Below are 25,621 nucleotides of genomic sequence, written 5' to 3'. Positions count from 1 at the left end.
CCTTTAGTCAGATGGGCCTGGGCTCAAGTTTAAGGGCTCCTGGTTCTTCTTTGGCTAAACAATAATGTGTCCTGCTATTGTGAATGTTATTAAGAGTACACAGCCGGACTACCTGAACCACTAAGGCCATGCTCATGGAAAATCAGGGATGTGCAATCATGAGCACACACGCACATTCAAACAACTAGGAAAACCAGGCAGCACAGACCTTAGATGTCCCTTCTGTATTCTTAGTTCACTAGCAGACCTCCTGCCCTGCTCACTCCCCACACACCCCATCTGGGTCTCACCCACAGCTGTGTGGGGGCTGAGTTCCACCCCTTGGGCTCAGCTGGGATTCTCTGGAGACAGCTGTAAAAAGGCATTAGCCTGCCCCTTTGACAGCCCCTCATTACCTTCCCCATCTCCAATAATTAACCCACATGGTGCCTCCCCGCCCCCCCCCCCCCCCCATTGGGTGTGAGGATAGGGGCTCCTCAGATCTCCTTGGTACATAGTTGGGGTGAGAGTATAGAGACATGTGACTGCCTGGTGAACTCCGGCCCAGTTTTTGAAAGGTGCCTGTTCTTAATGGCATTTGTGGGTGCTACAGACTACCCAGTGGGCATCTGAGACATGATGGGTAGAGGCTGAGGCGCTAAGACTGGTTCCCTTTATTAACGGCCAGAAAGTCAGGATCACTGAAGAGCGTCAGTGCGGGGCCACAGGACTATGGGGCCTGGAGAGGCGGGGCAGGGCTCTCCACTCACTTCCAGGACCCGGGGGGCACAGCTGATCCAAGAGGGAGAGGCACTGGTCACTCGAGTCACAGGGGTCAGGACAGGCACCTGAGAGAGAGTGGGATCATCATAAGCACCCTCCTCTACACCATACCTGGCCGAGATGGCCTCCACCAAGCCCCACTCTGCACCCCCTCGGTAGTGTCTGCTCCTTCGGGCACCCAGGACTCACTGAGAGGCTGAGGGAGTGTCCGTCCAGCGGGAGGCAGTCATGGGCTAGGGCTGGGAGTGGTGGCCGGCGTGCAGGGCCTGGGCGCCCCGGGGCTGATGCCCTGGCTGGCGTAGTACTCCACCACCTGCCGAGGCACCTCGGCCAGGACACACTTAGCCAGCGCAGATGGTGCGGCCTGCGGGTGGGGGTCAAGGCAGTGGTTGTTAGGGACCCAAGCCTAAGGGGCGGGGGCAGGGGCAGGTGTGGGCGGGGCTTCGGAGTGACCAGCTGGGCTCTAGCATCCTTCTCAGGACATCCACCCGGTGGGAGGACCAGGCCAGATTTGGGTTTGTGGGGAGCTGTGGAGTCCCGTTGGGAGGGAGCACCGGACACTCACATCCTTGAAGTCCCGGAAGGGAACGAACTGGACGATGTCGCGGGCCGCGGGCACCCCTCGAGGGCAGCGCAAGGTACCCTCATCGCCATCCAGCAGCCGCATGTCGGAGAAGTCGGCATTGCCCACGCCCACGATGATGATGGACATGGGCAGGCGGGAAGCGCGCACGATGGCGGCGCGGGTCTCCGCCATGTCGCTCACCACACCGTCTGTGAGCACCAGCAGCACCGAGTACTTCTGCGGGGGAGGGAGGGAGGAGGTGGCCTCTGTGTGCAGGGGCCCTGGCACATGCCCCGAGCCGGGTCCCTGCCCCGCCCCACCCAAGAGCTCCCGGGCAGAGGCTGGTTGCCTGCTCCCTCTCCTCACCGTGGCTCGGCCGGTGCTCTGCTCCCGCTGGGCTGGCTCGGCCACGCGGTTGATGATGGGGGCCACGTTGGTGGGGCCATAGAGCTGGATCTGGGGCAGGCAGCGGCGGTAGGAGGTGATGACCCCCGAGATCTCTGTGGGCAGAGGCGAGGCTTTCAGGGATTAGCAGGGACATGAAGAGCATGTCCTGGCACCCCTTAAAGCAAGGAGGTGTCTCCCCCCCCCCCCCCCCAACGTCCCCTTCCTAGTTTCTCAGTAAGAAGGAGAGTTGGATGGCCCAGGCACTGGGCAGTTGGGCGGGTAGATGCAGGGCCAGGGTCTGGAAGTCTTACCAAAGGAACCCAGGCAATGAATGGGTAAAGGGTCGGGGAGCTGAGCCCCTGGGAATGCAGTCTGTGCTTTGTCATGGGGTGTACAGGAGCGTGCAGCAAGCTGTACTGGGGGGCTGGCGGGAGCATCCCCTCTTACCTTCACATTCAGGATTTTCCGGGTCAAAGTTGATAGCAAAGTCATGGGACACCTATGAGAACAGCCAGGGGATCATTCCTTCCCGTCTCTCTCTCCCACCAGCTCCTCCCACCTCTTGGCGCCCAGCCTACCTCGAAGTTGGGAGGGATCCGAGCCCCAAAGCCAAACGCCGGGAACCGCTTATCACTGGGGAGAAGAAAAGGCTGTAGGGCCCATCGGGCAAAGCCTCCCTGCCCGTCTCCCCCTGCCCCCCACCTCTCTCTACCTGTCATAGTCTTGGCAGATGCCTCCCACCGCCCGCAGGGCCTGCAGGTAGTGGTTGGGCTGGCGAGGGCTGAGGCAGTGTAGGGACTGGCTGCTCCTGGGGTCCCCATTGGAGGCCGTGAAGTCAATGGCCACCTGGTGGTGGGGGGGGAAGGTTCTTGCTACAACCCCGAGAGCCAACAGGGAGGCTAGGCCAATGCTAGTGTCCGTAGGGAGGACTAAGGAGAATCAGGGTGAGCCCACAGGTAGATAGCACCATCACAGAGCGGGGTGAGGGGAACAAGATGACAATGCTAGGCTCACGAGAGGCCTAAGGAGGGCCGAGGGCATTCTGGGGTCTTTCTGTTCACTGTGGGCTTAGCCCTTCCCTCGTATCCGTGTCCCCGTCCCCTGGGCATTTACCGTGAAGCTGATCTGGCAGCCGCCCATGATGTAATCCAGAAACGTGTGTACCTTCTCCACCTGGCGGAAGCAGGGGAGGTGAGGTGGAGGGGAAGTCCTTTGGGGAGGGAGCTAGGTGGGGCTTCTGTGGGGGAAGTGGAGGGACCGGAGCTTTTGAGGTTGAAGTTGGCAGTGGTGTAGGGCAAGGGTTTTCAGTTCCCAGAGGCAAAGGAAGAGTTGAATGTGAGGTTGCAGAGGGGCTCGGGGCTGGGGCAGGGCTTGAGGCTGGCACTGGGGTTTACCGTGCACTGGGCCAGAACTACAGTCCCCGAGCTCTTGTAGTTCTTCTTCTTGTCCCGATATTTGGGGTTGATGCAGTCCCACTGCATCTAGACCCCACATCCCCCAAAAGCCCAGGTCACAGTTCCATCAGGTGACCCCTCCTCCCCTTCCAGCAAAGCCTCCCAGAGTAAGACTTCCTGGATCAGTCCCTAGGGTGATGCTGAAGGTGCACGGTGGCCTCTTCACCTTCACCCTCAGAAGTTTCCCAGAGATATTGGGGGGGGGGGGGGTTTCCAGGGGAGGGGTCTTTGTGACACCTCTTGTCCAGGATTTGCTGTTCCTTCCTGCATCTCCTGGAAGGTGCTGGTGAACTCTCCAATGAAGTCATGTTTCCCACTTGAGTCATAGTCATACACCAGGAACTGAGAAGGCAGTGGGGTCAGGTCAGGGTCAGGGCCAGGGATGCTTTGCAGTGGTTTCAGGGGCCAGGGGGAGGGACTCGGGGAGGCAGGGGGCTAACAGTCTCTAGGTCCAAAAAGACGAACCCATCCTGCCCAGAGAGGCCATTTGCTGAGAACTTCATTCTTTGGCTCAGTCTGGCAGGGACTTTGGCTTTGATAAAAGGCACACATGTAGGCACACATGTGGGCACACATATGGGAACACGGAGCTGTGACAGGTTCTTTAACCCACAGTGGGGGGGGGGGGGAGGAAGGGAGCTTGCTACACTCAGGGGCAGGCCTCAGGCAGAGACTGGACGCCTCAGGCGGCTGCCCTGCTTGCTGGGGCCTCACCTTGAGAGGCCGGTGGATGTCACAGCTGCACAGGGAGTGCAGGGACAGGCGGAATGGCTCCCAGCTGGGGTTCAGGTTGTTCTTCACCACCTCGGAGAGGCACCAGAGAGCCCGTCACCCCCTGTCTAGGTTTCCCTACTCTGCTCCTCCTCCCTCCCTCCCACAGCTCCAGGCACCAACCTCGGTCCTCCAGACCAGCTGCTCGCTCTGGTCCTCGTTGGTCTTATAGATCTCGATGAAAGGGTCAGACTTGCTGAACAGATCCTGGGGACACGAGGGAAAAGGCCCATGAGCCTGGGGAGATGTGCCGGGGGTGTGGGGGGGGGAGGCTCATACAGAGCAGGGAGCAGGGCCGGGACTCTGGGATGCATCTTGAGTGGGGGCCGGGACTCTGGGGGTTAACCTTGTTGTCCAGCTTATGGGCTCTGAAGGTGAGCTGCACGTAGTCGTTGGTGCCAGACACCTCCTCGGCGACAATCTGCAAGGGGAACACAAGTGGCAGGACTCCCGCTCCCCCCTCCCCTTCCCACAGGGGCCACCCTATGCCCTTTAAGTGGGGGCCAGTCCTGGGCATGATGTTGCCATGGATGTCCATGCAGGGGCATTGAGTGCCCTGTCCAAGGGTGAGTATGGGTGACCTTGCCTACCGTGATGGTGGACTTGCCCGCAGTCTTCCCATTCTTCAGCAGCAATGGCTTAGTGACCTTGGTTTGGGACACAATCTGGAGATGGAGGAGGAGGGAGACCCGGCTGTGAGGCCCCACCTGCCTTGGCCAGGGTAGAAGGGACAGGGGTAACAAGTTGGGCTAAGGTTGGACTGTGACCCCCATTGATTAGATGAGGAGACTAAGACTCAGAGAGGTTAAGTATCTTTCCCAAGGCGGCACTGCCAGTGAATGGGGGAGATGGAGGTCCAAGCCCGGAATGAACTAGCCCTAGAGCTCATGCTATCTGTCAATCTGGATCTCAGAGAGGAAGGCAGGAGCTGGAGGGGGCGGGGTGGGGATGCAGACCTGGCCCAAGGTGCACTCTGTAGAGCCAAGGAAGGTGTCATTGCTGGGGCCGGTGGCTCCGTCCTCGGCATCAAACACGTGGAACTGCAGGGGCTGCTTTTCTTCAAAAAAGTACTCAAGGGCCAGCACCCGGGAGAAGACGGGGTTGGAGCAGGAGCGCAGCACCTCTGTGCGCTCCACCTGCGGGGGGAGGAGGGGGTGTGTGTGTGAGGGCCTCTGGGAACCCAGTACTTTCCCCTGGACCACCCACCCTGCCAGCTGTCCTTGGGCATGCACACCCCAAGCGACTAGGTTGACTGTCCCCCAGTGTCCCCCGCCCCAGCTCAGGGTGCTGCCAGCTCGCTAGACCTTCAGCCCCCTGGGGCTCTCCTAAGGCCTCTGAGAGCAGTGCCACTGCCCGTGGGGCCATCTCAGGCCCCTCTGTAGCTCTGGGCTTTAGAAACTATAAATGATTTGTGTTTGTACCGACGGCACACCCTGCACCAAGGTGACCCCACACAGCCTGGGAGCGGCCCCTCAGGTCTTCCCTTCCCACGTGCGGCCTGCACCCAGCCTCCCTCCTTCCAGGCCCAAGTTGCTCTCACCTCCACCCACTGCTCGTCAGAGTAGAGCTTGAGCAGCACGCAGGGGTGGGGCTTGGCGAGCGTGTCCCGGTCCAGGAGGCCATGGCAGGATACCCGAAGCTCCACCCGCGAGGCCCCCAGCGTCATGGCTGGGGGCTCGGGCACCCATGCCACCTCAGGGTCCGACATGTCACTGTGGGGACAGAGCAGACGGCCTGGATACTGGAACGGAAACACTTGCCATGGGAGGGGGTCTACCTTCTGGAAGCCTTTGCCCTGTTTCCTGAGGCCTGGGACCCCCTGGGCCCCCTGGACCTCCTGGACCTCCTGTTTCCCTGCCCTCTCGGGGCTCGGCTTCCCTGGGAGCTCTGAGCAGAGGAGGGCGGAGTACCTGAGCCTCCCACCCCTGCACAGCCCTGTGCTTCTGTCACTCCTTCTGGCCTAGCGTGTATGGAAGGGGCTGGAAGGGCTAAAGGGTTGGGGGTGGGGGAGTGGGTTCCTGGCAGTCTTGGTTCCTAGGCCATCGATTGATCCACACTTTTTGCTGCCTCAGCACCTTCTGCTGTTTCCCAACTGATGTCTGAGCCAGCGCAGCACTCAGTCTTGGCCCCGGGGAGATAAAGTGGAGCACGGGGGGTGGGGGAAGGGGTGGACGGGCCCCTGGAAGCCCGAAGAGGATGGGCCTCAGGAGCGGAGCTGCGGTGGGCAGGAGGGGGCAGGGTGAAGGCGCCTGGCCGTCCCTGTTTGTCTCCCCCCACTCACCTGCAGCTGGCCGATGGGAGGGGAGGGCGGTGGGCTTGGGGAGCTAGAGGCAGAGCCTGTGCCTGCGGATCGCTCCTCCAGGCTCCTGGCAGGGGCTCCCACTATGACAACTCTCACTCCCCTCCCCACCTCCCCTGTTCTCACACTTCTTGGCAGCGCCCAGGCAGTGTCTCTTAGCGACGCGATTTTTGGGGAGCTGCGGCCCCCTCCATGCTGCCGGTGGGATGCACGCACGCCACCTCCCCCCAGCAGTGGTACCAAGCCTCGGGCGGCGGCAGGCAGGGGTACGCTGGCCCAAGTTCACGGCCGGTCAGTCCATCTATCTGTATCTGTCCGCGTCTCAGGGTGAGGCTGTCTGATCTCATGTCGTGGTTCTGCCAGCGAGTGTGCATCTGTGTGTCTGGATGCTCCCACCTTGTGTGTCTGTCCCCTAGTCCTGTGTCTGTCCCCAGGAGGGTGTGACAGTTCCTGTAGGCGCCTCCCTCAGAATGGGGACCCTTCTCGGGCTGGGTACCCCCTCCCCACAGCCTGCGCTTTCCGTGTCTGTGAGGGAGGGTCTGGGCTGCAGGGGTCTCTGCCTTCTAGCCACCCGTCTCCCGGTTCCTGCAGGTCCCCTGAGAAGGGCAAGGGCATGTGACAGTGAGGGATCCGGCAGAACCGGAGGCTTCTCTGGGGGCTGGGGGAGATGCTGTTATAGAGACTGGTCCGGGCCGGGCCGGGCCGGGCGGGGCCGGGCTGGGCTGGGGAGGAAGGGGAAGCTCACCTGGGCTCTAGCTGGGGGGCTCCTCTCTCCGGCTCTGGCCCGGCCTTGACTCCTTTCTTCTCCAGCCGCTGGCGCCAGCTCCGGCTCCGGCTCTGCTGCTATTTATGGGGCCGGGATGGGGAGGGGAGGTGGCAGCACCAGCTCCCCCCTCACCCTCCCTCCAGTTGGGAGGGAGAAGAGGAGAGGGGCAGGGACACTGCCTGGGAAGGAGCCATAGATCTCGGGGAGGAGGGTGGGCTGGAGGTGGCTCAGAGGCTGGACCTGCACAGACACAATGACACACATCTTCCCCTTCACACCACACCCACAGCCAGCATCACAGAGATGCACACACATCCACTCCGGGGAGTGAGGGAGATGCGCACCCACAACCCACAGGCTCACACATATCTTGACACGCACAGACGCCAGCACATAAACTCTCTGTGACACCACGACAGTTATAGCCACACAGACACACACAGGGAAACACACCCAGTCTCACGACACTCTTCACATCACACTCGTTAAGGATATTTGCGCCTATGAAAGAACGCTGGCTGCACTTGTCACTCACACCCACTCACTCAATCCAGCCCGGACACAGCAGAATGGAGATCTTCACGTGCTCCTTAAAAACCACTCGGCTCCTCAGAGCTCTGAGAACGAGATTCAGCATCCCAGCCACCTTTAACAGGGAGACACAAGGTCATGGACACAGCTGCTTACGGGCATGCAGTCTCACGTTCTGGTCACACAACCACCCCCCTGAAGATGGGGTGCTGGTGGGATGTGCTGAAGGACTGGTTCCAGAGGCATCTTCCTGGTGCCCACAATTCTCAGTCTCCCAACCCGAGATTCCTCGTGGGAGGGGCCAAACCAGGCACTGGTCTGGAGGAGAGATCAGTCATTCCCTAGTGAGGCCGGGGGAAGTGAGCCATTGCCTGGGAGCTGCCTGCCCCACGTGAAGACATCTGAGTCCATGGTGATGGTCATCTGGGATGAGTGGGCAAGAAGGTTCCCCCGAACACCTTCCCCTCAGCGGGCAGCCGTTTACTGACAGCTCCTGGGTGCCAGGCACTGTGCCCGGGGCTGGGCCATGAGGTGACTGGGACACAGCTCCTGGCCCTGGGGGAGGTGTGTGTCTATAGAACAGACAACCTCACAGACAGAGACAATTAGCCACTACACAAGTGCCATTAAGTGTGTCAGGTGCAAAGGTGTGGATCTGGTCAGGATGCGGTGGGCCGCAGAGAGGGAGGGTCCCCCGGATGAGCCGGGGGAGGGCGGCGGGAAGGGCTTCACAGAGGGCGGGGCTCTTGAGCTGGAGTCTTGAATGCTAAGCTGGTATTTGGCAGCACCCCAAGGGGAAAAATTAATTTAATCATCAATCTTCTCACAGCATAGACATTTCTGTTCACCTTCAGGCTGCTTTTCTGCTGAGATTTCTGACTATTGATGGTGCACACTCTAATCCCACCATGAGTGAGCCTGCCTGTGTGTAAACACACACACACACACACACACACACACACACAGACACACACACAGATACACACATGCGCACACACACACACAGCACCCCTTCCCAAATCTCCTCCTGGTACATTGGGGTCTTCTAATCCCACCACACACCCCAAAGCTGGACATACACTGGTGCTGGTTTCTATCATTTTGGTCTCTTCTCCAGCCAGCTCAGCCCAGATCCTACACGTGACACTTCCTGGGGCTTGGGGACCTCAGTCCCCTCCAACCTGTCCATCACTTCTCCGGCCTTTCCCTCTCTACTCAGAGCCCCCGCCCCAACCCTGTGAGGTATTCCTCACTCTTCCCCATGAGAACAAGCACGGAAGGGGAACAGATGGTGGGGTGTGGGGCAGTGAATGGGGAAGGCAACAAAGACTCAAGGCAGGCAGTGATTTTTTTATTTTATTCTATACAAGTGGGGAGAGAGCCCCTGGGGGTAGAGGGCTAGATTTGCCCTCCAGGGAGGGAGATGCCCCCCACCCCGACTCTCTGCTGAGGGAGCAGGCACTCAGAGCCGCCCTCTTTCCAGGTTGCTCCCTCCCTTCCTGTCCCCCTCCTGTCCCCCACACCTCATCCTGCCATCCAGCCCCTGTGAGATGGGCTGGCAGAGGGACCTGGAGGTGCAGGGGGTGTCAGGGGGGTGAGGGGTCAGTCCTTGTGAGGCACATGTCGAGAGGAGGGCTGGGGAGGGCGCAGCAGCGGCGGTCAGTCTGTTCCGGGCTCACTGGTTCCTGTGGGGACAAATCCAGGGAGCCCTGTGTCCTGGGCAGGGAGAGCCCGCCGCCCATGTTGGGCGCCGTGTTGGACAGGTGGGTGAGAAGGGGAACTGCCCGTGGCCCACCCACCGGCACCTGTGGAGTCGGGGGGCCGCCTTCTGTCCGGCTCCAGCTTGTCACAGGACTGTGCCCGCCGAGTCCTCTTGGGCTTCAGGGGGGCGGACCGGCGGCCGGGGTCTAAGGGCCCTGAAATGACAGTCAAGGCGGGTCCGGCATACGAGTGGGGCTCAGAGCTGGGTGCTGGGGAGGGGGACCCCGTGAGGGCAGCGGGGTCCCAGAGGCCTCCCGGGGCCCCTCCAGCGGGTGGCGGACCTGGGGCCTCGGGCTCCTCTTGGTCCTGCTGTGAGCCCAGCCTCAGCCGGGGCTTGTTTATTCCTGGGGCTGCACCCCCAGCCTCAGCCTCTTCCCTGCCCCCTGGCTCCTGCGGGGCACGGCGGCCCCTGGGCACAGCCACGGGCTTGGGGGGCCGTGGAGCCAGAGGGGGGTCCTGCAGCTGACAGGAGAAGGAAGATGCCAGGTCATTAGTCAGTCCTTTGCCTCATCAAACTGCCTCCCCCACTCGCCTGGCCAGCCCTCACCTTGGCATTCCTAGCGGGAACGGTTCTCTCCGGGAGCAGGGCCCCGTCCTTCCCCTCCTCGCCATCCTGGGAGGAGGGGCTGGGGCTCTGGCAGCTGTGGTTGGGGGCACTCTCCTCGGCTAGGGGATGGGGAGAGAAGAGAAACTGCAGGAACAGGCATTCTTGCAGAGCCCTCCCTCCCCTGCCCCTACGAAGCCCTGGAGGCCCGGACTTCCCCATTTGCTCCTAAGCCTCTGCCTTCATGTTCCCTTCTGCTCTCACATTTCCTTAGAGTCAGTGCTCGGCAAACTCATTAGCCAACACAGCCAAATACCAACAGGACAACGACTGAAATTTCTTTTGAGAGCCAAATTTTTTTTAAACTTAAACCTCTTCTAATGCCACTTCTTCAAAATAGACTCGCCCAGGCCGTGGTATTTTGTGCAAGAGCCACACTCAAGGGGTCAAGGAGCAGCATGTGGCTCGCGAGCCGCAGTTTGCCGACCACTGGCCTTAGACCTTGGCCTCCGGGATGGTCCTGGGCCTGTTACCTCTGGAGTGGGCGCAGGCTGCCCCTCGCGAAGAGCAGGCCTGAGCTGGCTCCTGCTGGGAGAGAGCCAGAGCCTGGGCCGTCCGGCCCGCAGGCGGGGCTGCTCAGCCAGGGCTGCAGTGCCCGGGCCCTGCCGAGGCTGCAGCCTGGCTCTCCCAGGGCTTTGTCTCCCGTCTGACTTAGATGGCGAGAGCCTCAAGGAGGGGCGCCCTGGCACCCCTACCTACTGCCTCTGTGGCTTTGTGCACACTGAGCCTGAGGGTAGCCCACCAGGAAGGTGTTGTCCGTGTGTGTGTCTGTGGGTGTGGGTAAGAGAAGCCTGAAGGGTGCTGAGGCAGGTGTGCACGCAGGGAGCATCCAACTCCCGTGGTCTGAAGGAAGGGCGGAGCCCACTTTGCCTATTTAACCACTTTGTGCGTGTGTGTATGTGGGGGGTGGGGGGGGAGGGCAGGGGATGGGAAATCAGCAGAGATGCCCCAGAACTGGCTGGGCCTTGGAGAACGGGCATTCCCAAGTTAAGGGCAGCCTGGCTCTGCACACGCCCGGTGCCCTGGCGTCTGGTGGAGAGGAGGAGGGAGATGGAGGGTCTGTATCTACGGTGTGATATTCCCTGTCAGGGATGCTGAAGGGTCAGGTGCCAGGCCCGTGGGAACGTAGGCTGACGCTGAGCTGACCAGCTTTCCTTCAGAGGTTCCGTGGCTGCAAGGTGCTCGGAACCCAGCAGACAGAATGCCATACCACGAACCCCTCCCTTTTATGCCTTCAGAGTTCCAAAGCCAGAAGGTAAATAACTTGTACAAGGTTAACCCAGCTGGCGGTGGCGAGCTGGGCCTAACCACCTCGGGGGCAGGACGGGCTGCGGCCCCTGCCCTGTGGCACCTGCTGCGTGAGCCGAGGCGGGCTTAGCAGCTGCTCTTGGAGGAGACTGGCGTGTCTGAGGGGGGCCTGGCATGACCAGTACTTGCCCACTCTTCCCAGCTGAGCTCAGAGAGAGGACTGGTCTGTCCAGGGTGCCCCTCTGCTGACCGGGACCACAAGGGGCCCTGCCTGGAGAACCCTGGAATCTCCCACAACCTGTGTTCTCGTCTGCCCGTCCAGGCAAAGCCACTTCTGCCCCGTGGGGCCTTTCTTTGGGCTGGGCTGTCTCTCTGGGCTATCGCTTTGTAAACAGCCTTCAGCATTTCCCTTGTGTTGTCTCTTCACAGCCCCGCCTTGGACTCCCGGATGCAGGCACAGCCTGGGCCTCAGTGCTGCTGCCTGAGAGGCGCCCGTACCTATGTGCCAGGTGGCCTCCGCACGGCGCATGGCGCTGAAGCTCGGCTTGGTGCTTTGAGGGGGTGGCGGCGGCTTCCAGGCTCCAGGCCCTGGGGATGGAAAAGGGGACCAGGAAAGGCAAATTAGGAGGGGCCCCTGAGAGGGGGGTCAAAAGCAGGAAGGGGGGGTGACCACGCTCACCTGCATCATCTGAAGAGCGCCGTTTCTGCCACGCCTGGACACTGCCCTCCAGGTCTGGGCTTGTGCCCTGAAAGGAGAGCCGAGGGGGGGATGGGGTGGTGGTGGTGGGGATCAGAAACGCCCTCTCCAGGCGGGGACTGCACATAGCAAGAGGCTTCTGCTCCAGCATCCTGTCATTAGTCCCCGGACGCCCAGACCACCCTAGGGGTGTATGAGATGGCTCGCATGAATGAAAAGACTGCTATGTTAATAGTTGTAGGTTTATTTTATGTGCCGTAAAAGAAAACATGACTTTGACTTTAACGATAATAATGCTCAGGTCCAGACGAGGTTAAAAAAGGCGAGTTGATTTAAATGAAAACGATATGTAAATATTAACACAGGTGGACGGTGGAGAAGATAAAAGTCAGTCCTAAAGCGGCGATCAAGTCACCGAAGCAGCTCTGTAGGTAAGTGTTTCTATGGCGGCCTGTTTCACAAGGAAGTGGAGGCTCCAGAGGTCAGGTGACCTGCCCAGGATGCCACGGCAAGTGTCTGGTACGGCCAGAGCTGCAGCGAGCACCTCTGCGGCCAATGCATGGCTTTCCCACTGGCCCACCAGGGACGGGGGTGCAGGAGGGAGAGGGTGGCAGACAGGGACCCCCAGGACCCTCACTTCGCCGCTTGGGCTCCCCTCACCTCTTGTTTCCCATCGAAGCTCCACCCTTTGGTTCTTCCCAACCCGGGAAGGGCAACGCCCTGGACTCTTGGCTGTTGTGCTGTCCCAGGGGCCTGGCCCCCCTCCGCTGGGTCTGACCCCTCAGAACCCTGAAACAAGGTCTCAGGCTTACAAGCAGCTCCCGAGGGAGGAGGGGCTCCACCGGCAGCGAGGGAGTGGGGAGGGCCCCTGCCCTAGGAGCCCCCAGCCCGCGGGAGCCCTGCCCACACCCTTGGAAGAGTCTTCCCACCACCCAGCTATGCCTGCAGCACGCCCAGCATGCTGTACAGGCCGAGCCCCTCTCAGGGAGCAGGGGGTTGGGACGACCAGAGGTCCCCCGAGTCCCTGGCATCCTCTCCGTAACTGCCTGGGTGGGGTGGGCAGGTGGGCTGCGTGTGGGACAGTGGGCGGGGAGGACACAGGACCTCCGCCTCACTCACCGTCTTCCTGCGGAAGGAGGGCCCCCGGCTCCCCCCCAGCCCGGGGAGCAGGCCGCTCTCCTCCTCCGGGCTCCAGCAGGGCGAGGAGTTGTTGCCGAGGCTGGGCGGGTCTGGGCTGGGGGGGCTCTCCTGAGTTGGGGGTGGGGGTGGGGGCGGAGGGAGGAGGAGGCCGGTGGTGGGGGACCCCGGTCCCCTGTCCCCCTTGAAGCTCCGGGGCCGGCGGAAGTGAAACAGGCCTCGGCGCCTCTTCTTCTGCAGCGGGGGCAGCGGAGGCTCCGGGAGGCCCGGCCGCAGGGGCCGCAGGGTCCGAGGGCAGCTGTGTGGGGTCAGGGGGAGTTAATGGCAGGGCACGGGGAGACGGAAATGCCAGGGGCAGAGGCAGCTCAGGGTGGTGCTGGTGGTCCCTCTCAGGCCTCACAAACCTCCCCGTTTCCTCTCACCTAGTTCTGCTGCTGCTCTGCAGCCCTCCCCACTTATCTCGGGGAGATGCATCCTCACCTTCCCTGTCATAATCCTCTCCTAGCAGATCAGCTCTCCTCCCAGGCTCGTCTCTTGCCCTTCCCTCTGTCTCTGCAGGTGACCCAGTTCCTCAGGGCAGGACAGTGACTGAGAACACACCCTCAGGCCTCTTACCCTAATGGTCATACCCTCCCCCCGCCCGGGGCCTGCAGCCAGCCCCAACCTGCCCCGGGCCCCATCCCCACCACCCCGCTGGCCCTCCTTCCTAGCCAGCTGTCCTGAGACTGAGAACACGTGGGAGACAGGGCTCGGTGTGGAAGGACCAGGATGTGAGGAAATGCCCCAGAGAGACCGGCTCTGCCCCAGGGCTCCGTCTCCATGGGAGCTGGGCAGGCAGGAGCCCCTCCAGGCCTCGGGGCTGGAGAAACGGAAGTGTGTCTAGGGGCCACACCTGGAACTCTCATCCATGACCCTTCGGCTGAAGAAGTCCTCCAGCCCCTCATCCAGGCGGGTGGCCATCCCGTTCTCCTGGCGCATCCCAGGCACGGGCACCTGCTGGGCGGAAAGTCCCGTAGGGAACCTCATCCGGCCCAGGGAGGCCCTCCCATCCCCTCAGGGCCGTCCCCTTCGGACAGGGACTGGCTTCTCCCGGCCCCATGGGAGTGTAGACGTCAGTCCCCCTGGAAATTTACTGAGCTTGGCAGCCCTCACCACAGTGACTGCTGCTGTCTGGCAGACAGATTTCCTCTCGGTGACAAGGTCTAGGTCCCGTCCAAACTGGAGTGTCCCTCTTGGGGTGGCCTGCCAGGGCCCCCCCCCCCTGCCCCCCCACGGCTGGTGCTCTGTGCCAGGCCTGTGAAGCTGGTCCTCTTGAGAGGCCTGAGGGACTCACGTTGGGCCGACCGGGTCCCGGAGGGGTGGTCCTGGGGGGCCGGGGCCGGCCCTGTGTCTGATGCCTCAGTTTGTAGCCGTGGGTGGGGAGCTCGGAGAGACCTTCCCAGGAGCCGCCGGCAGCGGGCTGGCTGTTCCCGAGCCCTGAGAACCAACCGGGAGGGATCCCCAGACTCCCCAGCTGGCTCTCCATGTCCTGAGGGCTCCCACCTGTGGGGACAGCAGCGTTAGAGGGACCGGCAGGGGGGACGGGGAGAAAGCAGGCTGGCGAGACAGAGGAAGAAGAAAAGAATTGACACCGGGGACTCACTAATGAAGGCGGACACCGGCCGGATCTTGCGGCAGCGTTTCTGCTTTTTGATGGCCATGGTGTCCTGCAGAGATGGAGGTGAAGCGTGGGGCCCACGCAGGACCTCATCGGGAGCCTCCATTCTTCACAAAACCTCCTTTTTAGAGTCCCTCCTGGCCCCTCCCCTCAGGGGTCTGGGCATGGGGTTAGGGAAGAGGCTGGGCTGGTTGGGCTGGTGAGTGAGACCAGCTCCGTCAGGGGAGCGTGGGGTCCAGAGAAGTGGAAAGGGACCGTGTTTTGCAGGTTCAGGGGCAGGACCTAGGTTAGGGAGGGGGTTGGGGGTGAGGTGCTCACAATGTTAGTCCCGAGTTCATCATCTGTGGTCTCCTCGTGGTCATGGTTCCGGCCCCGGCCCCGGCCCCGGGAGGACAGATCCTGCCCTTGGCCTGGCCCCCCGGATGGGTCTGACAGTGTCCTTAGCTGGGCCAGGTGCCGGGCCTGGGAAGGACAGGATCCTAAGGAAGTGGTCTACCTCCCAGAGGCTTGAGGGGAGGGGGCTGGGAGAGGGCATGTCTGCACTGGCTTACCAGGCTCTTGTGTGAGTGGTACAGCTCCTGCAGGATCTCATCCACTATGGAGTTGGTTAAGTAGGTGACGACTGAGAGCTTCACTTCACTGCGGGCACAGGCGGGGCTGCTCAGCCACGGCTTCCGGGCCCTGGCCTCAGCCCTGCCTTCCCCAGGTGCCCGAGCGGGGGAGGGCCGGCTAGCCCGGCCACCCAAGGAGGCCCTAACGTGCTGTAGGAGGCTGCGGGGGGCCACACTCAGATCTCCATAAAGGCACTCTCAGTCCCACCCACCGACCAGGGGTGTGTGGGTTAAGAGGGTGGGGCGGGCAAAGAGGACGGAGGCCCCTGGAGCTCCCGTGGAACAGAGCTGGGTGAGGGGGGTGCCGAGAGAGCTCTCCTGGTCTCTGCCGTAAGAGCAGAAGCCAGTTCTCCTGGTAATAATGTTTTTTTTTTTCTTTGCTTTGGAGAGGGCTGGCACCCAGACCCAGAAAGAAAGAGGCCTCGGGGTGAAACCTGGGAGGGACAGCGTGTATAGCCCACACTCTCCAATCACATCTGTTCTCCTGGGCCAAGCCTCCGCAGGAGAGGACTCCGGTGTACGTGTGTGTGTGTGTGTGTGTGTGTGTGTGCACACCTCTGTGTGTGTACTGCCCGGCTCCTGAACCCCAGCTCAGCACTTAGATTTCTAGGGCAAAGACCAGTCCGACCCTGAACAGCAAGGTTGCATTTGGTTAAAGATTTATCCCTGGTAATGGAGATTGGGCCATCCATTATTCATGGTTGAGAGTGGGGCCCCAGGTCCCTAAGTGTTCTGGGCCCAATCCAGCCCTGCCCCAACCCGGCCGCCTCTCACTCCAGCTTGTTCTGGATGTCCTGCCCGGCTTGCTCCAGCAGCGCCCCGCGGATGAAGTTCCGGGGCACAGTGACACGCTCGGCCACGTTGCTCAGCATCTTGTTGTGCCCCTCGGCTACCCGCATGGCCACGGGACATAGCTCCTGCGTTAGGCTGACCATGGACTCCAGGATCACCTAGTATGGGGGGAGGGAGGCCAGAGCCCAAAGGGGGGTGGGTCAGGCGTGGCTTCCCTGCTGAGAGACAACAGCCTGTCTATTCCAGCCCCTCAGGCGTCCACCCTACCACACGGGCAGGGAAGTCAGTCTGGGGCCAAGACTGAAGCTAGCAGGAACAATGCAAGCCCAGTTTTCTAGTAACGTCTCTGCACAGTGGGAGTGTGGGAGTTCTCAGCTCCGAATTTCCTTCTGGCCTCAGGGATCTCCCCGGGCAGACCTCGCCCTCGGCTCAGAGCCCGGGTCCACACCAGACTCTTTCCCCAGGACTTGCCTGCAGCTCCTTGTCCACGGCCTTGGACACCTCACTGGCGACCGACTCCAGCCTCTGCCGCACGGGCCCGTCGTTGGCCAGCACGTGGCCCAGCTCGTAGAGGCTGGGAAACAGCTGTGTAAGGAAGGGGCTGTGGTCAGGCCAGAGACAGGCCCGTGTGCCTGGAGGGCGAATGCACAGGCAGGGCCCGGACACTTCTGGGATGGCCTGGCGGGCCGTCCTGGGTTCCGGATTGCCAGGGAGAGTGTGTGGGGTGCTGTGCAGGGCTCACCGCCCGGGAGTTCTTGGCGTCCTTGATGAGGTCCCGCGCGTAGAGCAGCTCATCCTGCACGGGCTCCAGGGGGCACAGCCTCAGGGCCCGGACCTCCTCCTGCACGCGTCCGCACAGCTGCTGCAGCATCTGCAGCACAGCGGGAGTGTTAGGGGGGCCTCGCACAACACCCGCCCAGGCGGGACCCCAGGCACCCCGTTTCTGTGTCTCCCTGGGCAATGCTACTGGTGCCAGCACTGCTGGGGTGGTGGGGATATCTCTGGATGGCCTGCTCTCACTTCTGCTGGGGAAGGCCCAGTGGAGCTCCCACAGTCCTGTGCACCCCTTGTCTGGGGCCCCCACTGTTTGCCCACATGTTCTCCCATTTTGGGGGCTCTAATTCTTCCCCATACTTGAGGCCAGTTATGGGCATCATGTGATGCCTCCTCCATGCCCCCCGCCCCCGTCACATCACGCCTGTGCCTCGCATGCCCCACGTGGCCCAGAGGGAAACGTTTACTTGCTCGGCGCTGCTGGTCACCAGGCCCTGCTGCAGCCTGAAGGCCTGCTCCTGGGGGCACGTCTGGGAGTGGTTGTTCCTCACCAAGCACCACTGGATCTGGAGATGACGGGGTGAGCGTGTCAGGGCCCGGGGACGTGGGCTGGCCCCTGCCCTCTCTGTGCCCCCCTGCCGAGGCCACCACCTTCTGCCAGACGTCCTCCGTGCGCTCGGGGGCGCTGCGGTAGGCCTGGGAGATGTCGCTCACGGGGAAGGACATGAAGCGCAGCGTGTGGTTGCTGTGGACACAGGAGCACAGGGGAGGTGAGGAGAGGCCCCCCTCCTGCTGACCTCTCCCCTCGCCCATGGCCCTTTCCGGCATTTCTGTGCAAAGAGGTCAAGAGGGCTGGTGTGAGGCTGAGTTAGTTCAGGCGTGGTCCCTGGCCCACTCACCTCTCCAGGGCCCTCGCAACGTCCAGGAAGCCCAGGGCAGACGTGTTGTTCCGATCCCATAGGATGGTTCTGGGGAGAGGTTGAGCACAGCTTGTTACCTTCCCTCTGAGTCCCTGTTAAGGGGCAGGACACAGCCCCTGCTTTCCTGGGTAATGAGGCAGACTCAGAGATGGTTTGGGCCTGAGGGTTTCCTGGAAGCTGGGGCAGAGCAAGGCAAGCAGGAAGGGCGTGTGTGTGTGTGTGTGTGTGCATGTGTGCATGTGTATGTGTGTGTGTACGCACACTAAGGGGTCAGAGGGTTCAAGTGGGGACCCACCTGAGGGAGGAGTTTATCTGCAGGGCCTTAGACAGCATCTTGGCCCCAATGTCCTCCATGCCATTGCCGCTCAGGTCCACCTTGGCCAGGCAGGTGTTGCTGCCCAGGGCATTGATGAGGATGCTGGTGCGCAGCTTCAGCCGGGAGTCTGCCACCGACAGGGACTGCAGGGACTGTGTGGGCAAGCAGGGGTTGGGCCCAGGTTCCAAGGCTCCCGCCACAGCAGGTACCCCCCCCCCACCCCCCCCCGGACCAGTCACCCACACAGTCCTCTTCCTGGATCATCTGCACCAGCTTGTGGAGGATCTCCTCCAGGGTCCTGCGGGGAGAGGGCCGGGGTCATGCTCTTGGGGGAGGAGGGAGGGACCAGAGGCAACACAGTGAACCCCAAGGAGAGGGGGCTGACAGAGGGAGGGCCTGTGGTATGCGGAGGGGCCTTACTTGGCCTTGACATTGAAGTTCTTGCCCAGGAACAGGTGCTTGAGGGACTTGTTCTTGCCAAGTGCGGGCACCAGTGTCAGGAGGTCCGAGTCAAACCCTGGCCGGTAGATGGAAGAGGCCTGGCCTTGAGGCCGAGGCTCACAGGAGTCTCCTTCACGCTTCTCCCCCACGCTCCAGGCCCTGTCCCCACCCGGCTCCCGGGAAGAAAACACCTCCACTCACCATTGTCTGACAGATCCAGGCTGCCCACACAGGTGACAGCCCCCAATTGCTCTTGCAAAGCCTGGGCTCCTGCTGAGCGGAGCTGCAGGAACAGGGTGGGGGTGGGGCAGGGAGGCAGGGTAAGGGCGGGGGAGGGCACCTTTAATGTTCAGAGACCAAAGTAGTAACGCCAGGGCTCAAGGTCATATCAGGTCTGGGGTGCAAAATCAGAAGGCCCCTTCTCCACACCAGATTCTTCCCCAGGGCTCTCCCTTTCAGCCAGAAAAGTCTCCAGGCCGCTGCACCCGAGATAGCTCGCTCCTGCCCTCTGGTGGGGAAGCCTGGTACCTCCGTCCGCAAAGCTTTAAGGGGGGAGATACTGGAGACTGAACATGACCTCTGGAAAGAGGGACGCGGGACGCAGACCACAGACGGAGACGGGAAAGCGGAGGTGTGAGCAGGTTTGGGGGGGGTCACAGAGGAGTAGTGCAGGGGCAAATACTGCCAGGGTTTGACTGAGGTCAGAGAAATGAACAGTGGGTGGGGAACAAGCAGTGGGATCGGGGGACAGGGCTCACCTCACAGCCGCTGAGGTCCAGGTGCAGGTCACTGAGGTGGCTGTTGAGGGAGAGGCCGTGGAGCAGCGCCCTGCGGGAGGAAGGCCGGCAGGCCCACTGTGACCTCTCGCCGCTTCTCTTAGGGTTCCCCCTTGGCCACGCCCCCAACCCTGCACCCACCCGACCTGAGGGCCTCCAGGGGCAGCTTCGTGGCAGACAGGTTGACGTGGCTCAGGGTGTAGGCGCTGCTGAAGAACTGCTTGAAGGCTGGTGGGGCCTCTCGGCCCTTCCTGCAGAGACCCTGGGGTCAGCAAGGGAGAGGGACACCCACCCCTCACCCCACCCTTCCTGCACCCCTCATGCCCCCACCTGTGAGAGCAGCTGTTACGCGCCAGGTTGAGGTAGGTTAGGTGGGAGCAGCAGCCATGGAGCAGGGCACCCAGAAGCTGTGGGGAGAGGCATGGTGGGTCTCCCAGGGGCTGGGAGGGGTGCTGGGAGGCGTCTCCCCTCCCCATCAAGGTCCGGTTCTTAGTCCCCCATCGTCAGTCTATGTGAGCCCAGCTTCCCCTCGTATTGCCTCGGTTTCCCCTCTGTGGAAAGTGGGTCTGCTCCCTGCCTGGTGGCCAGGGGCAATGGAGAGGCTCACAGACAATGGATGCATAAAGCCGGGGTCACCGCAGACTCACGAGGTGCCTTGTCCCCATGGCCTCCTGGCGGATGCAGCCGTGGGCCAGGGGGAGGGGGTGGGGGCTGGTTCTCATGGAGCCAGCACAGCCTCGGACAGGGACCAAGGTAAAGTACAGCACAGGTGTCCGCTGTGGGGGCTGCTTTACAATCCAGCTGAACCCGAAGTCACCCTGCCAGCTCTGCCCACCTTCACACTCAGGAAGGTGGCGGGGCACAGACCCGCCCTGGCCTCCCCAATACCCCCAGGCTGGCCCACCGTGACCAGCCCACCCCTCACCGAGTCCACGGCACAGTCCGTCCCCGCCAGGTCCAGGTGCACCAGGGCGTTGGGCTGGGCCAGGAAGCTGTAGAGGGCCTGGGGAGGGAGGGCGGCGGGGTTGCAGGGGAAGGGGTGGCAGAGACCAGGCCCTGCGGCCTGAGCGTGCTTCGGCAGGGGCTTGGGCTGTGCTCCGTGGACTCACGTTGGACTCGTCCGTGGCGAGCAGCCCCGGGTTCTTGCTCAGGTCCAGGTGCTGAAGGGAGCTGGCAAAGGCCGGGTTGGCCCCGAAGGTCTGGCCCAGCGCCTGGAGCCCTGAGCACAGCGGGCACTGGGCTGGGTTGGCCCCCATTCCCACAACGCTTCCCCGCTCCCAAAGTGTGGCTCCTTCCCTTCCCCTGGTCCCTGGGAGGCTGTGTGAGTGTGTGGAGAGGCCTCTGGATGGGGCTCCACTGGGCAGCACGGGGGAGGTTAAAGGTCAAACGTCAGGGTTCCCAGCGCCAATACCTCGAGGGGAAATGGCAGTCTTGGCCAGGCACAGTTTGGTGAGGCCCGTGGGGAAGCAGAGGAGCTGCTGGCTCAGACTGAGGAAACCTGGGCAGTGGGGAGAGAAATGCACCCAGTGAGAGGCGGGGCAGTGGGTGCAGGTGGTACAGTCAGGGGAGGGGCGTGAGTGGGGTACAGGCCTCAGGTCAAGGATGGAGGTGCTGGGGCAGGGGCAGGTTGGAGAGCCGCTGTCAGAACCCGGGTTGGGCTCTGGGCTAGGACAGGGGTCTGCACTGCGGTGGGGGTAGGACTCCGGGCTGGGGCTCACCCTTGTCCTCGATGGGATTGTGGGACAGAGTGAGGGCATGTAGCACGCAGCTCCCGTTCTCCCCAAACACGCAGGCCAGCTTCTGGACAAAGTCCCTTCAGGCAAGGGGAGGAAGGATGTGTTTGTCCCAGCCCCCGGGCTTCCCCTCCTCCTCCACCTGCCCGCCTGGCTGGGACTGCAAAGGACAGAGGCCCCCAAGGTGGGAGCAGGTCAGGGTCTGCCATGGAACTTGACCCCACTCTGGAGCACAAGAGAAGCTGTGCTGAGACAAAGCCCAGCTTCGAGCCCTCGAGTTAGAGAAGCCACCCGCCTGGTGGCTGTGGAGCATGCTGGGGAAGGCCATAGAGCTGGGGGTCAGAGGGTTTAGGTCTGAGTCCAGCGTGACCATTGACTTGTTTTCTGCCCTCTTTGGGCCTCAGTGTCTTCTTCTGTAGAGCGAGGAGCAGGATGAGCTACCTCAGAGGCCCCTATCATGCTCTGAGGTTCTGTCACCCTAAGACTACATCACGGGGGCACTGCTGCCCCAGGAGGAGGCTGGCTCACGTCTTAAGTCCGGCGTTGTCCAGCACCAGCTCTTCGAGGCTCCCCGACTTGCTCAAGGTATGTAGCACCTGTTCCAGCACTTCAGAGCCCTGAGGACAGAGCAGGGGCTGTGGTCAGGGCCCGGAGAGGACACGTCCCTCTCCCACGTCCTCCACCCCTCCTCGTCCCTACCAGCCGCAGGTCCTTGCAGTAGAGTTTGGTGAACCACTGGTTGTAGGCCAGGGCTGCCACCATTAGGGCCAAGTCTCTGTGGGAGATGGGAGTGGGTGGGAAGTGGTGAGCAGGTGGGCAGGAAAGAAGAGACTAGGCATAGAGTGGTTGGGCTGGGGAAAGCCTGGGTGGGTAGAAGGCAGTGGAGGGGGGTTGGGGAGAGAGGGCTGGGGCTGTGGGTGGGATCAGGAGGGCTTCTGTGGCGGGGGGTGGGGTGGGGTGGGGCGTCGATCCCATCAGCTTACCGGCTCTCCAAGTGGCTGAAATCTAAAAGATTGAACTCCCGGTTATCCTCAGCATGATAGATGGTGTCCACATCCTTGAGGAGGTAGAACTGGCTCACCCCTGCTCCCCTCCTCCTCCTCCTCTGCCCCCTCCCTCCAGGTCCCAGCTGCCCAGATGGTGGGTCCCTGCCCAACGCACCCATTGCACCTCTTCCCGGCAGTGCAGCCCGTTGTAGTCACACAGGGCAGCGTAGGTCTCAGAGAAGCCACCTGTGGGGCGGAATACAGGCTGGCTCCGCGAGGGGCAAGGGAGTGAGGAACAGGTTTAGGGGTCAAGGAAAGGTCAAGGTCATTTCAAGTGCTAGTGCCCTGGGTTCCTGCTACACCATGAGGTCCGGGAGCAGTGGGGTCCCCGGGGCAGGTGAAGCCCCATGTAGAAAGGACTCTGGACAAGGGGCAGGGTGGTTTAGATCCCACTTTCGTCAGGTCTGCCCCCGCTCACCACACACACTGTGAGTGGTAGATGTGGAAGTCTCCGAGTTGGGGGATGTGTCTCGGGGCCCTTCTGGAGTGTCTGCATTTCCACGCCGGATTAGACTCCTGAAAGATGAACAAATCCATCCCAGAGAGAGGTGAAAAGAGGCTCTCCATGTCTCACGGCGTCGGGGCCCCCAGAATAAAACGGGAGCAGGAACATGTGTGCTCTTCTCCTTGCTGCCCTGGGAGCTCAGGTTCAGGGGGAAGAGGGCAGGGGAGAGACGTTTCCTGGCTGTCCCACCCCTTGAGAGACGCCTCCTTTGCCACTCACCCAGGGCCAGGGCAGACCTTGGAGAGGGCAGAGCTCACATGCCGCGTCACTTGGTCCACACTCTCCGCGGATGGCAGCCGCAGGCTCACCATGCCCCGCTCTGTCTCCACGAGGATCTGGGGGCGAGGGAGCAGCAGGGCCTCACACACTGACCCCCTCCTCCTGCTGGCCCAGGGGGGCCAGGCCCGGTGCTCACCTGGTTCTGGCTGAGTGTGTTGAAGGCCCGGATCTCCAGGACATTGAAGGAGCTCTCCACCTGGGGGGTGAGGATGCTCAGCTCATGGTCAGGGTCTGGCTGCCACGCTCAGGAGGGGGCATGCCGGGTGCTCTCCGCTCCTCAGCCCAACTTACCTTAGCTGGGACTTTAAGGGGGAAGAGGTGGAGGCGCCAGGAGGTCAGGGCCTTCAGAGAAAGGAAAAGAAATCAGCAGTAAATGGCATTCCCTGGGCCTTTGATTCATGCCCTCCCCCAGCCCCCTCAGCCAGTGTGCAACCTGGCCAGCAGCGGCCCTCCGGTCTGGGGGTCCTGGCTCTCTCTCATGCCCCATTCTAACCTCCAGCCTAACCCCTCCCCTAGACCACGTCTCCTCAGCTCTTCCCCACCTCCGTCTTCCCTCCTCCCAGGCTCTCTGCCCTCAGCAGCCCAGCTGCCCTTGGTGCCTCCCTCTGCTCCCAAGCCCTGTGCCCTCACCAGCACTCGGTCCTCAAACTTCTTGGGCTTCGTCTCCAGCTTCACACGATGTTGCTGGAGCACAGCCCCTTGGCTCAGGCACCTCCGGATGCTGTCTGCAGGTGGAGAGGGGCCTGCTCAGAGCTCCCCTTGCCCTGGCCACCCACCTCCTCAGGGCTCTCCAGGGGCAGAATCAGAGAAAAAGAGAGACAAAGAAGGGCAGGGACACACAGCTTTCCTTCCTGGGTGCCGTTTCTCTTCCTATTAGAGAGGGAGAGGGTGTGGAGAAAACTCTGGTTCCCCATGTTTCTGAATCAAGGGACAGCCGCTGAGTGACCCTGTCTGTGGGAGGGCGTGTCTTACACTTCTGAGGGTGTGAAGGCTCTTTTCCAGCCTGTTCACTCCAGCAACTGTCAGCCCATACACAGTGAGTCAGTGCGTAGGGGTGTGGGCGGGTTCCTTTCACTATACTCTAGGTGGTCTCGGGTGTGAGTGTGCCTGCCTTTCACAACGCGTGTGTGCGCGCCTTCTGAAGCCGCCATTGGTGGGGATGGGGAGAATGAATGAGTATGCTGTGCTTGCAGTTGTGAAAGGGGCACAGAGCCAGCAGGTTCCCGTGTGTGTGGCAGGTGGAAAGGAGTTGGTGTTTAAACGAGACCCTACCTAACTGCTGAGAGACCAGAGAGAGAGGGGGGAGGGGGGGGGAGGGGGGAGAAAGAAAGAGAGAGGTGTGTGTCCAGGCACTATAAAGATGTTTGTACACACATCTCAGGATCGTGCTGTGTGTGTGTGTGTAGGTGTGGGAAATTGCTAAGGCACGCATGCCTCCGAGTATCCTTGAGCTCCTGATCTCTGCCTGGGCTGCTGCCTGTGGGGGTCAGGGTTGTGGCAGTGCTGGGGGACCGGGCCTTGGTTTGAGCCGAGCCTGAGGGCCATGCAAACAGGAGAGGCCTTGAGGTGTGGGTATAAGGTAGCAGAAAGGGGCAGGCTGGGACGGGGGCACTGGGAGGTGAGCTGCAGAGACCTCGCTCTAGCTTTTCGTTCCAACGCAGGCCCTCTTCCCGGATTCCCTTCTCTGCCCCCCTGGTCTGGGCGCTGCTGGGCTGCTAGGGGGCTCTCCGGGCCAGTTCCGGGGCGGGGCCGGGAGAGGGAGGGTGCAGAGATAAGAGGCGGTCAGGACCAGGGGCAGCTCCCGTCGTGCAGCTTGGGGTGGGCCTGGCTCCGCCCGGCGGGGAAACAAGGACTCTCCGGGGAGGGGACCAGCCGCCTAGCTTAGGGGTGGGCCTGAGAGTCAACCCCAGGGACCGCGAGGGGACTACACCTGCCACCAAAGATCAGCACGGGCGGCTCTGGGACAAGAAGGTCTGACAGGGTGAGGCGAGGGGGGGCAGCGGAGGATGCTCCGGGGACGGCTGGGCAGCTGGGATGCAGGGCAGGGGAGGGGGCTGCCTTGCCAGCGGGCTGCACGGGGCGGGGGCGGGGGCGGAGGGGCACAGGGCTGGGGTGAACCGCGAGGAGGAGCGCACTGGGTCTCGAACGCTCCCGACCTGGCGTCCCGGAGACCACCGCAGCCTCGTACCTTGCAGCTCGCGGGTGAGCTCCGTGCTGGACTTGGCCATGGCGGCTGCTGTGGCTGCCGCTGCTGCAGAGGAGCTCCCGCCGCCGCCGGGGAGCCGCGGCACATGCTACACCCGGCTCCGGCAGGCCGGGCGCGGAGCGATGCTGCAGCCGCCGAGCCCGCTCCAGTCGGGCGGCTGCGTGAGCGCTCCTGCCCCCGCCTCCCTCCCGGCGCCGGCCCCCGCCCGCCGGGACGTGCGGGACTGAGCATGCGTGCCGCGCCGCCCGGCTGCGTGGACCCCGCGCGCCCCTCCCGCCGGCTCCCGCGTGCGACGCCCGGTGCGTGTTGCCAGGAGCCCGGGCCAGCTCCCGAGAGGGGGCGTCCCCGCTTTGCGGGCCACACACTCCGCGAGCATCACGAGCAAAACCCGTTTCTTTTGTTTGTGGGCCTGGGTACCCCGGTCATCCTTGCAAGGCCCCTTCCTTTTCCCGTTTGCTCTGGCGGGCGGTCCAGCTCGTCCTCCTTGACCTGCAAGGGAACTCGGGGCCGGGCAATGCCAGGGGAGGACCTGGCCAGATCTGGGGGAGTTGGTCCTTCCTCTCCCGCTGCCCAGCTTGGGGAT

General features: G+C 62.3%; 2 protein-coding genes across 4 annotated transcripts; both read right to left on the bottom strand.

The window, feature by feature from the left end:
• Positions 1-636: 636 nt before the first annotated feature.
• Positions 637-7,081, bottom strand: CPNE6 (copine 6). Its single transcript, XM_084901498.1, has 17 exons — positions 6,984-7,081; positions 5,480-5,651; positions 4,896-5,075; positions 4,530-4,604; positions 4,286-4,360; positions 4,063-4,146; positions 3,883-3,972; positions 3,406-3,510; positions 3,109-3,195; positions 2,828-2,887; positions 2,427-2,560; positions 2,293-2,347; positions 2,162-2,213; positions 1,694-1,827; positions 1,328-1,564; positions 952-1,126; positions 637-827 (listed from the first exon to the last, which is right to left on the bottom strand). The coding sequence occupies exons 2-16, from the start codon at positions 5,645-5,647 to the stop codon at positions 989-991; spliced, it is 1,674 nt and encodes a 557-aa protein (XP_084757624.1). The 5' UTR covers positions 5,648-5,651; positions 6,984-7,081; the 3' UTR covers positions 637-827; positions 952-988.
• A 1,798-nt stretch (positions 7,082-8,879) lies between these two features.
• On the bottom strand, positions 8,880-25,226 carry CARMIL3 (capping protein regulator and myosin 1 linker 3). Of its 3 annotated transcripts, none has more exons than XM_084900957.1 (40): positions 25,021-25,226; positions 23,463-23,557; positions 23,124-23,174; positions 22,969-23,028; positions 22,773-22,888; positions 22,467-22,564; positions 22,164-22,234; positions 21,986-22,059; positions 21,702-21,777; positions 21,531-21,619; positions 20,988-21,082; positions 20,681-20,767; positions 20,379-20,488; positions 20,195-20,272; positions 19,600-19,676; positions 19,416-19,520; positions 19,252-19,321; positions 18,695-18,776; positions 18,473-18,569; positions 18,296-18,350; positions 18,032-18,204; positions 17,716-17,784; positions 17,468-17,561; positions 17,284-17,382; positions 16,785-16,913; positions 16,514-16,627; positions 16,025-16,200; positions 15,191-15,278; positions 14,958-15,101; positions 14,625-14,688; positions 14,316-14,524; positions 13,875-13,978; positions 12,965-13,280; positions 12,506-12,634; positions 11,828-11,894; positions 11,647-11,736; positions 9,844-9,962; positions 9,578-9,758; positions 9,335-9,451; positions 8,880-9,220 (listed from the first exon to the last, which is right to left on the bottom strand). In XM_084900957.1, the coding sequence occupies exons 1-40, from the start codon at positions 25,058-25,060 to the stop codon at positions 9,195-9,197; spliced, it is 4,134 nt and encodes a 1,377-aa protein (XP_084757083.1). In that variant the 5' UTR covers positions 25,061-25,226; the 3' UTR covers positions 8,880-9,194. The 3 variants fall into 3 exon arrangements, with proteins under 3 accessions (XP_084757083.1, XP_084757084.1, XP_084757085.1); XM_084900958.1 differs by having other exon boundaries at positions 9,341-9,451; XM_084900959.1 differs by having other exon boundaries at positions 9,341-9,451; positions 13,875-13,975.
• Positions 25,227-25,621: the final 395 nt, after the last annotated feature.

Source organism: Pipistrellus hanaki, assembly GCF_964339955.1.
Source record: "Pipistrellus hanaki genome assembly, chromosome: 1".
NCBI classification, from domain to species: Eukaryota; Metazoa; Chordata; class Mammalia; order Chiroptera; family Vespertilionidae; genus Pipistrellus; species Pipistrellus hanaki.
This window is presented reverse-complemented; position numbering and strand designations above follow the sequence as displayed.